This window comes from Parus major, chromosome 2 (assembly GCF_001522545.3).
Source record: "Parus major isolate Abel chromosome 2, Parus_major1.1, whole genome shotgun sequence".
Lineage (NCBI taxonomy): Eukaryota > Metazoa > Chordata > Aves > Passeriformes > Paridae > Parus > Parus major.
The window spans coordinates 19,077,863-19,089,934 of record NC_031769.1 but is presented as its reverse complement, the minus strand read 5'-3'; the positions used below and the strand labels follow the sequence as shown (position 1 = coordinate 19,089,934).

The 12,072-nt window shown below is 34.6% G+C and overlaps 1 protein-coding gene across 1 annotated transcript in view; it reads left to right on the top strand.

Moving 5' to 3' along the window:
• MALRD1 (MAM and LDL receptor class A domain containing 1) overlaps positions 1 to 12,072 on the top strand; it is a 240,390-nt gene that overhangs the window by 119,145 nt on the left and 109,173 nt on the right. The window contains exons 26-27 of the mRNA XM_033511660.1: positions 315 to 560; positions 2,202 to 2,359. Of these exons, the coding sequence (XP_033367551.1) occupies positions 315 to 560; positions 2,202 to 2,359 (404 nt within the window). The remainder of the gene's footprint in view (positions 1 to 314; positions 561 to 2,201; positions 2,360 to 12,072) is intronic.

Genomic DNA, 12,072 nt, shown 5'->3' with positions numbered 1-12,072 from the left:
ACATGAAAGGAGAATGCCAGCAATTAAGTCAGACTAGAAAGCTTTGTTAGTGATGGAATGCCTGGCTGGAGCTTGCCCTCTGAGGCTTTACAAGGGAAACAGTCATTTATTTAGGCAATCACTTGACAGAATACAAAAGAAATAAACTGATAATGGATTGGTACTTCAGGGGAACCAAAGGCTTTTAATAAAACTGCTCTGGACCACCCTCCTCCTCCTAAATATTAAGCTCTCTGAGATGTAACCTTCCAGTAACCTTGCTGGGATGCATGGCACTGTGATTCACCAGGACACCCTCATTCTTCTCTTTTCAGGCTCCTGCTCACATGGCCATAGGCAGTGCCAGAATGGCAAGTGTTACAGACCAGAACAAAGCTGTGATTTTGAAGACAACTGCGGGGATAATACAGACGAGAGTGAATGCGGAACTTCCTGCACCTTTGAGAATGGCAGATGTGGCTGGCAAAATTCCCTGGCTGACAACTTTAACTGGGTGCTAGGGGTCAGCTCTCCTCAAAGTCTTAGACCTCCCGGGGACCACACGCTTGGAAATAGAACTGGTATGTTGCTGGTTCACAAATAAGGTATAATTGTCTTCATGAAATGTCTTGTACCTTCACAGGCAGCAGGGGAGTTCTAAAATCTCTAATCAGAGTGTCATTTTTAATGAATTAGATGTGTTACAATCTAAAAATATTAATTACCCTTGTACAATAACTTTAATTTAGGAAAATTGAATCTTAGTTGTTACTCATATGAATCAGGCAAGATAATTTGATACTTGTCTGGAGAGAGGCATTTGGTCTGGCTGCAATTTGCAAGGGTGAGTTAGCTCAGCTCTGAGATCCATGGGGTCCCACTCCTCCAGAGCTTGAAGTAATTTCCAGGAAGCTTACAGTTTCCCATAGTGACTATTCATACTTTAATTTTAGACAATGTTACATAAGTAAATAAATCTCCCTAAACAAACAAAGCTCCTTTGTTAGTGCATCTCTGGTTTGTTTTGGCCAAAGCACTCAGTCATCTGCTCTTGTTCTTGCTGCAAGCTCTGTGCCTTCATACTTTGTTTTTGAAGGTCCTGTAGCTTAGACAAAGTTGTTACCAAAGCTGAGCTCAGGACTGACCTTAAATTGAAATATTCACAGCAGAGTTGCACAAAGGTGTGATAGCAGTTGTTGAATATTTACACAAACTGCTGAAGGACAAAACCCAGTAAACTCCAAAATATGTAGAAAAAAAATCGTTTGCATTGTCTGGAAATATATACATATTTAAAGTATTATCACAAATACAGCAGTACGCTTGTTAAATATATGCTTGACCTTAGGGAAAATGTAAATTTCTTATCCCATAATACCATGGCAAACATCTGTGATCATATCTGAGCCAATGAAGAGTCAAAGTTAGAATGAGCCCATTTGTTTATGCATTATCAAGTGAAGTAAATTTATTTTACCCTAATTCATATGCAAATATTAGTACATGTGCAGTTAAAAATTTTGTGTTATTTTTAATATAATTATGTTTATGTGAAATACACATTTATTATTTGTACAAAGGAAAAAAATGAATTTGAAAACTTTGGAGAATTTTTTCATGCTTCTGATTAAAAATAAAGATGGAACTCTCAAGGATCATTTCAGTGTTGAAAAATATTAACTCTAGTCATCTAATTTTGCAATTTTCTCTAAGTAAATAATTTATATGTTCATTAATATTCATACAGAGTAAAAATGACCAAAGGTTATATGAACCATTAGGGATACCTAGTGATTTATAAATGCCTAAAAGTTTTTCTCCTGTTTCACAAGTTTTTTATACAGTGTGACTTGTTGTTTTGAAGATTACCTTCCAGGAGACTTTATCCTGGAATTTACCATGATGTGGCTATTGTGTGATGTATTGTCAGAACTGCAAGTACTGCACTTCAGCAGGGACATGTAATCAAAGTAGCTGGAAAACATGGAAGAGTTCCCAGTCTTCCACACAAGTCAATCCAAATTTTAAGCTGCTTCCACCAGTTTATTCCTGATGTAGGAAGTGCACAAGGAATGGTCATTTTTTCTCCTGAGCTGAGGTTGACTAGTATGAGACCTATGAGGGAAGTGTTCTTCATATGTCTCTGCATTTGGTTTGCTGAGTTTTGGAATCTAATTTGAAAATGTAAAACATTTTTTCACTAATACATCATTTAATTTCAGGACATTTCCTGTATCTTGAGGCCACTGCAATAGGCCTAATAAATGAAAAAGCCCATGTGAAGAGCTCCATATGGAAAGAATCAAGTGGGACTTGTGTGATGAGCTTCTGGTACTTCAAGTCATCAAAAGCCATGGGACATATTCAGGTTCTGATTAAGGTAATAAAAAAGCCTTTTTCTTTTGAATATACCTGTAAGGGTGTATGTGCTCCCCAGGGTGCTGCAGCACTGTGACATTCTGTTGTTTAGCTGACAGACTGGAAGAGCTCCCACGCACCTCCTGGTTCTGTGCTGGTTTTTATTACTCCAGCCTCTTAAAAATGCTTTTAGCATTTCTCTTCCAAGAGAAGCTTCCCTGAAAAGCCAAAGAAAATGTTTTAAAATTCTCTTTTTATTTTCCCCTCTTCACATATAGCACCTTTCCTCTCTTCACATATAGTACCTTTCTCTTTGATTTTCTCCATGTGAGGCTATTTTCATATTTTTCTGACATCCCTATTGGTATTTATCAGTATACAGTACTATTGTTCTGATGAGATGAAAAACGCAAAAAAAAGAATTACTAACATGTACAGAGTGAGAATAAAATGCAAAAATATGACTGTATTAAATAATTTCTATTTTTATAGAAATGGATACAGACTGCACAATAAATTTTATTTAGAAATATTTTTTCTTCACTAAATGTGAGATGACCAAAAATTACTTAAAAATACTATCTAGTTATAAATTTGCAAGTGAAAACTGAGACATTTTTAAAAATAATTGGTGTTTCTTTGCTGCTCATTAGAAATGATTAACTGCTTGTAAAAACATTTTTAAAACCATAGTATGGTTCAGACTAGAATATAGTTCATATATAGGTATTAATATTCAGTGTTGTTCAGACACAGTGACCAAATATATCACTTCTAGACATACCAGAAACCTTTGCAAAAGCACGTGTGTGTGTTTGTGCTTGCTTGTATCTGTGCATCTCTTCTGGTTATTCAAGTATAAATTATGGTGTAATTAATTTGCCATATGTCTGTTAACTTCCCACGATATCTCTAATAATGTCTTGGTGAAGTGAATTAAAGTTTTTTATTTCCAATTTATATGTTGGCTGACTTAAGTGACAAATTATATTTTTTCCTTGAAAATAAATTACTAAAAATATTTCTCCAATATTCTGGATAATATAAAGATAATTTAAAACCCTAAGAGATAAAAAACTTCAGTATACTTTAGTATGTAGAGATAAAACATAGTCTATGTATACCTGAAATATAAAAACAATGAATACTAGGACAGGCAACAGGAGATTTTTTTATTAATTAGTCCCAAACACGTACAAATAAGAACAGACCATTCACCAAGAAATTGTATATTTATTGAGATGTTTTATACAGCTCTTTTTCCCAGAAAGGCTCAAATTTGAAAAGGAGGGAAGTAGATTAAAGAAAAATGCTAACTGTTGTTTAAAAATAACTTTCAGTTGCTAATATATTAAAAAATGAAAACAAAAATAGATCCTGTTGCATAAAATAGATTCCATTTCATGAAATGAATGCAAAAATAAATATTTATATTAACTGAAAGGTCAGATTATGTTCTCATTTCATTACTGCACTTTGAAACTTGTACTAACTAAATATTGTAATATAAGAATTTTAGGATTGTTTAATTTTAGTTGCAACCTAACTTTTAGACTAACTTTGGTGGAAAATAACTACTAGCAGCATCAGATGTGTAAGAGGTTTGAATGTAGTGTTTGTGTCATTGTTGACTGTGTCCAGTAATTCTTTTTTCGCAGTGGACAAAGTATTTTAAATTTTTTTTCTATATTTATATGAGCAGGTGTTTACTAGATAGTTATCCCTACCATAATAGCCTGTAGAGATTATTTTCTACTGCATTAAGATTCAAATATATTACTTTCATGGAATTTTCTATATGACAATCAATAAGTTTTTTTCTAGGTTTTGGGAATATTCTTTATGCTTTCTCTTTGTTTTATTCATATTCTCCTGAGACATTGCTCTCTTCTTATTTTCACTTTATTTTTTTATCCTAATAACCTTTCTAGACATTATTTTTAAGTTACCTTAAATCCCTGTCTCCTGGGAGTTTAAAGACATTTTTAAAGGCAGTATGAATAGAAGACATTTGAGTCATGACTTATTTAGTTTTTTTTTCTTTTAATGAAAGCAAGAATTCTACCTGCAGATAGAAAAAAAAAAAAATTCTTATAATTGTACCTGTGATTTTTGCACATCAAGTTCATCTGTTATGCTGCTTATAAGGACCCATAAGTCCATATTTTAATTGGGGTTTCTGTTTAGCAGTGTCTGTAAGAATAAAATCTAATTAAACAACACATAACAATGGGAAGTCATACTGAAGCTTCTCCTGCTGGCTCAAACTGCAGTACCTAGATATTCCTATCCAGACTGAGTATCCCTTGATTTAAAGTAAAGTTAATGTCAGTGAAATCAGATCTCTAGGTAGTTGAAAATAAAGGACAAGGAGATGATCGGGGAAGGTAATTACAATCTGAAGTTTAAAAACTTAGCAAACTGTCTCTGGCTGAAATCATTCCATCCACTGAAAGTTGTACTGAGAGTAAAGACTGTGTATATAATGGAACAGCAAGGGACAATAAGATGAGGAAATATTTTATGGAGCCAGAATGAGGAAAAAAATTATCTTCTTCCAGAATTGTCAAAGTGAAACAAAAATGGTAATCAAAACTAAAAAGCCATTTTTAGAAAAATCATAGCTCATTTTACACATCAGTGTCTTTTCTTAATATAAGCATGGTTTGTCCAATTTCAGGAAGTCTAGGAATATTATCTATCATACTACTAAAGTGGTATCAAAGATTATGAGATAAACAACAACTAGAAATAAAACAAAAAGATCACAAAAGGGTACTATATCCAAGCATGAACTTCTTGTGTTAAAGTTTGCAGCAGCAAAAAAATCAACACATTTTCTTAATGGAATTTCTCTGAAGTTACCGTTGTTTGATTTTTTTTTTTCTCTTGATTTGTACTACATATTCTTTGAAGAAAACCATCTGTATATGAAATAATAATAATCCAGTCAAAATAATGGGCTGTTGAAGTAGCTGCAGACATAAAGTATTCTTCAAATTGACCCCCTCAACATTTATGCAAACAAAATGTATTGACAGTACAGCTATTTGTGAAGACTGAAATATCCAACTCACCACCCATCTAAATTCAAATTACTAAATTTTTGATAGCAGTGCAAAAGCAAACAGAACATTCTCCAAAGAGATCTGGATATAACTAATCAAAACTTTTTCCAGTGAAATTTTTGAGCCATTCTAGTCTTGACTGTGGCAGTTGTAAGGGAATACCATCCATTGTAGGAGATATTTCAAGGATCAAGTGGAGCATGTTCGCTGTGCCTGTTTTAGTGTTGATGGTGGGGCACCTCATCAGCATTCAGTTTGTTTTATGAGTCAGAAGAAACTGTGTCTTTTTAAACATGCTTATAGGGAGGCAAGCAAGAATTATTAGGTGAAAGGGATAATACATTTTATTATTCTGCTGATCTAAAAAAAGCTTTCTACTGCTGCTTTAGTTTTCTCTGCCATTAAAGAAAGGAAGCAAGTCCTACGTATCACAGAAGGAAATCAGCAACCAAGTATAAAGGACATTTGTTGAAAATAATTTTTGTGGTATTAATGTTAATTGCTTTTGCATATAGACACTTTAAAAAGATAATTTAGGATCTAGTACAGTTAGGGGAATATTCTTTCAAAGATTTGAAACCAGCCTCTAAAAACAAATATGCAGATGAATAAGGAAGGTGAAACTTGTCATTAGAAACTCCCTCTTGACTGTGACAAGGCCAATACACACAGGATCTCATTAGGAAGTTCCAGTGGACCTTACCCAGGCATTTAATTAATTCCATCCAGTTACAAATGGGCAAAGACATATTCAGGCAAACAAGGAGTCCTGACTGGCGCATGGCAAGCGAGGCAGGACCCCATTTACACTGCGGCAGCAGCAGCCAAACCTGGCCAGGGCAGCAGGCAGCTGGAGCCAGAATCCAGCCTCCTCCAGCTGCTCAGGGCTGCTGCAGCACAGACCCTTCACCTGACTGCTGCTTCTCAGCAAAAGCTGGAAGCTACCACAGTTGTTCTCTTGGTATTGTTACTGCTTTTAACCAGCCTCATGTCGAGAGGAGAGGGCTGGTTATGTAGAAATGTACGGCTTAGCAGGTGCAGATGACTCACAGTGGATTTGCTGATTCCCTAGTTAGTTTTAATGGAGCTAAATTTTACCATCCTGGGCTGTGGACATGAAAATCTACAGCATACATTCTGCAGATGCCAGCTGGTATATTCTGGACATTTGTATTTATAGGATTGACTAGCTTAAAGTGACGTTTTCACAAATCAATGTAATTGACCCTACTTCTATGGGAAGTCACTCAAGAATAAGGCTTAAGGAAACTGCTTATTCTACTTCACGGCATAAAATAGAAAGTATATTTCTGCATTGATTCTTCTCACTGACTGCATGAAAAACAATCGACCCCACACATTAGTGTAGAAGTTAGAGATTGTATTGGGTTCAGGTAGCCTCAAAGTGGGTTATTTGACCTCCATGAAACTAAAGATAAAAATCAAGTTTTCAAAGATTTGCTTGAATGCTTTACTTAAGAGTGCTTAACTTCAAATCGTGCTCCAAAAAAGTGTAGACTATTTATAGATTTAATAAACATGACATAAGGTTTATTTCGTAGACAAAATTAAGTTATTAGCAAAATTCTTCAAAACTAATAGCAAAGAGTAAATTTTTCTAGTATTTAGTTCCACATAGCAGCATGGTGGTAATGACCTTTATTTAATGAGTGTCTACAACTCTCAAAAGGGCACAATTTTAAACAATTTACTCCCATTACTGACCTGTGAACTGTATTAAAACTTATATTTGAGTCAATGAAATGTCATCTGACTAATGAGTTAGAGACTATTACTCCCAAGAGTTCTGAAGAAAATCAGTGGACATACTGTGAAATACAGTATTACTTGTCAAGAGTAAGGTATCTTCATTTCCCAGGGCAAGAAAATTTTTTATTTGTATTTCCTGAATCTCAAAGAGATCTTTTCATCTTTTTAGATATTGTTTCAAACAGTGTTGTTTTAGGCCTGATTTTGACACAATGACATAAGCATATTTCCAAATTGAGAATGAGGGACTGATTAAATAGAAATCATTCCATTTTCATTGAAAGCATAATTTTTCAAAAAGAGTTTACATAGAAGGTACAAGCAAATATGCACAACTGCAGGTAAATGCAGATACCATTCAGTGTGTTTTATTTTTCCAGGTGAGTACATTAAGAAGTTATTTCAATCTTCTTATTGTCAGTCACTGAAAGAATATAATTCATTGTATTCCTATACTGCAACCAGATGTCAGCATTCATTCCAAAGAGTTGGTGAGAAAGAATAATATATTTGAACATCCTTTGAAGGAAAAATTTATTTTAAAGAAGAGTTAAAGAATCACCTATGTTTTTTGGCATCTTTCTTGTAAAAACCAGAGGTTTATCAGAGGATTTGTAACCTACAACCATTGTTTTTCTAGAAACTCAAGTAAGTGAAGTTGTTTATATGTGAATTATTAGGCTTCTTTTTTTTAATTCTTTGAGAACTTGACTTTTTCCTCACTTAGGAGGTGAGGGCTATGAAGGGTACAGGATCAGCATGACTAGGGCATGTCTCTGTCATGCAGGGCATGGTTTTACAATTGGGCAGTCTGATAGATTTAAACAGAGTGATGCTCACAGAGTCATTGAGGCAACTCAGCGATATCCTGCACCATTCCACCTGGAGTCACAGGCTGTGTGTCTCAACTGAAACCACTCCTGGTTTCTACCCCAGCCTGGCACTGAGTAGCATAATGTGGCATAGATAACAAATGCACTTTCAGTCTCCTCCAGACTGCACAGCTCCCTAGTGTAGTTTCACTGAACCCGTTCCTCAAGTCAGAGATCTCTGGGAGTGGTTTGCTTTATTGATTTGTCATCTTAAAATCCCATAGAGTGCTCTCACATTGCTGCTTTTTAGCATATGAGACTTTGAAGTGACTCTGGGATCTTTGCTGGTCAGACATATTTTGCTCTTTTCTAACACTTTTCAGGGAACACATTCAACGGTGAAAGTTGTGATTTAAATGGGTCTCAGAGCTGAGTTCTTTGAAGGATCACAGAGCTGCTGTTTCATGATTTTTACTGCAGCAAGAGAATGACAGATCAAAATCAGAACTTTTTATAATAACTGTGAAACAGGCATAGGACTTTGCTGAACAATAGCCTCTGAGGTATAGCCTTGGGCTTTGAGCACTTTCCACTCCTCTTCTTCTAAAGAATTCAGAAATTCAATTAACCTATTTTTTGAGATAATAAATAATGCAAGATGTAACCTTGTGCTTGCTGATACCTTCTACAAAGTATAAAGCAATTGATCAGAACTAAAATCCCAAGACAGTATCTAATTTTCCTAATCAACAACTCCCTTGGAAAAAACTCCCCAAATTTCTAAGAAATGTTCCAAGGGAAAAACCCAAACATTTCTAAGAGTTACATTTGACCTCAGAAAAAGTGGAAGATCTTTCTTTTTCCCTTTTTTTCTTCTCCCTTTTTACACCTGGAAGTGCCTTGGTCTTCCAAGTGTTTTCCAAGAGAAAAGTGTCCTTTTGTTTCAAATAAATACTGAACTCAGCAGATGTTATGCTGTGAAACTTCATCAAGACCAGATGTAGAACTAGCACTCATGGTGCAGAGCATTTACCTGCTACAGATTTTGTATTCCTGTAATGCAACTTTTATTTTTAATTCACAGATCAGTTTTAGTGCCGTGAAGACCAAGATAGTCCTTGATCTTTGGCAGGCTTGCAGTGTCAAGTTGTAGTGTGCTTAAAATTACTTTGATTAATCAATAAGGGTTCTTAACATAAGAGTCTACTTTTTATCCTTACAGACTTTTTTTTCAGCTTCTGACCTTCAGCTTTGAATCCTCATTAGCTACAGGAAGAAAAACCAAACCAAACCAAAAAAACTAAACCCCAAAACTAAAACCCAAACCTCAAACAAAAAAACAAACCAAAACAAAAACAAAAACAAACAAAAAACCCCAACCAAACAAAAAAACCTCAAAACTACCCCAAACTAGCTGTTTCTCTGTATTTGCCATCATTTATTTCATGAAGATGGGAAGATCTGATTCTGGTAATTTCCTGCGAGAGCCAGAGTAGGAATTTTTTAGTACACATATTTATGACTGTAATAGTCTCTAAGGGTATTTGTTTGTAGGCTGACCCCATAGCATTAAGCAGAATTGTCTCATCATTGCATGCACTAACATCCAAGAGCATTGTAGAGAGCAGACAGTATTTGCAGCAGAGAATAATAGTGCCAGCACGGTGGGAGCTTTGAGAAACACCAGTTTCTTCTTACTATGACCACTCTACCACCTTCTTACTATGCAAACAAAACCTTCCATAACTCACAAACTTCATGGTGTTTGCTCATGGAAGGGTCATTGCAGCTCAGAGATTAATTCTCTGCCCACTTGTGGAAACCCCATAGTGCATTCATAGCAGTTTCTCATCTTTGTAGACTCAAATTCTTCTAACAGGTCTTTCTCTTCAGCCAAACACCTCAGGTTTCCAGCTTCCCTCAGCTCTTCCAGTGTTCCTCATTCTTTTGTAACTTGTTTCTGCAAGGTTTGCCAGGCTACATCTGCAAAATTAAAAAATACCAGGGAGCTCAAATAAGGAATTTAAAACTACTTTCAAAACTGAAGAAACCGTGTTAACATGATTTTCTGTTTAAATAAATGAAGTCATAAGAGATGACACAGTAATAACTACTAAAATGAGGAATTACAGACCATTTGCATTAAGTCTGGAATATGTGGGTGTAACTGTGTTGTCTGCAGGGTATATTTGATTTTGCCTTCAGCAGGAACACTAAAAGAAGAAGATGAACACTAAAAATTGCCTTTCTTAGCTCCCATATACCAGATTAGTAGAGGGTCTTAATCAATCTGTGATCCCAAATTTCCTTTAGCTTCTTTAGTTGTTTAGATGATATGAAAAGTTTGTGTTTGTTTGTGTTTTAATAAATAAATAAATCTTTATTATAAGTATGTATCTTATGGAATTAAAAAGTAAGGAGAATTGTTTAACATTAAGCTGTAATGCTGGGCTGTAATGTGAACCAGGAATAACTGTGTGTATTAAAATATGAGAATTTTCTTAGCAGAAATGGGGTTTTGTTTTCTAAAGAGAGTGAGCATACCACAAAACCCCAAAACCTACCAAACAAACAAAACCCCATAACCTTTGAGACTGTATCTATCAAAACAAGATGTGGATGTTTTTCAGATTTTCATACTAAATGAAAGCTACAATCCCAAATTTTGCTTAATTTCAAATACAAACAAGAGAAAAAAAATTCTTAGAATGGAAAGCATTCTTGGTTTTGGATAGCAGTATCTGAATAAAAATACATATAAAAAATATATTTTAAACTTGCTTTAATTCTAACACTTAGTAAAGGAAAGCAATTAAATTTCTGGTGAACAAAAAAGTGCCAGTATTTTTATTTCCTTTCAAAATCATCTCTTTTCTCTAAACCATTAGATGTCCCCACACCTTTCTTATTATAATGATAGGATAAGGTTTTATACCACAGGTACCGTTTTATTATTAATAATTTAAATTATTATTTGCCATCCAATTTTATGGATGTCAATTTCTCTTTCACTGAAATGTGAGAAGAGACAGAGGTTGTGGAAAGGTCATATGAAACGTTAGCAAAAAAATAGGCTAATGCAATTTTATAACTTTTATTTTATGTACTTAACTTCTCAGTTTATTGAAAACTGTGTTTTGTTGTTTGAAATTACAGTGAACCAGGCACTCAATCTATATTTGGCTGAATCAATAAATCAAGGCACAAATGTAAAGCACCTTTCAGCTTTTAAATAGTTTGCTTACACTTGTTTTCTGTACATTTATACCATCTCATTTAGGCATCTGAATAAAGTTCTTCTTCTTTTAAGTGACAGAATGATAAAGCTACTCTGCCATTCATGCCATTAAAACCTTCAGCCTATATTTAGATGTTACTTGGTCTTCCCCTCAGCACCTCAGTGCTGCCTTCTACGCTTTCCACTGAATAGCACAGCTCTAGTATATTATTGTTTTCCAGTTTAATTTAGTTTGATCTGCATGGAAGAAAAGCTTATTTATATAAGAATTTCCAATGTGATCCAGAAGAGCTATTATTTAAATTTTGATACATGACGTATCTAATTAATTTCATTGATCAGCGAACACTAGAAGACTCTTGTTATTTATGACATGGAAATATCATTAGATATGAAAGATTCTGCAGTGCACAACATTATTCTGAGCATTTTGACAGCATGATTCAGTTCAGAATTGTGTTCAATGGGAGTTCAGAAGGAGTATGTTATCAAAAAGTTTATTAGCAATGAAAAATTATTTAAGTTGATTTCTATCTCTTTAACACTTTATACACTAGTTCTGTTCTTCAAGAGTTACTAAAAGAATGAGAGTTCTGCTTTTTTTCTTTCCCCACTCTAGCTTTTGTAAAAGTGTATGGGCTTGGAAGGAATTAAGAACTAATGAAAATCTTCCCCATACTCACTAGCTGCTCACTAATTAATTTTAGACTTTTTCTTACTTAAAAATATAGTCTGTTAAAGTCAACATCTCTGGAATTTAATCTCTATAAAAATTGTAGTCCCCTCCCTCCAAGTTGTACCAATATTTGTTGCACAGAAATGAAGTTTATTCAGGTTACATCTGAGA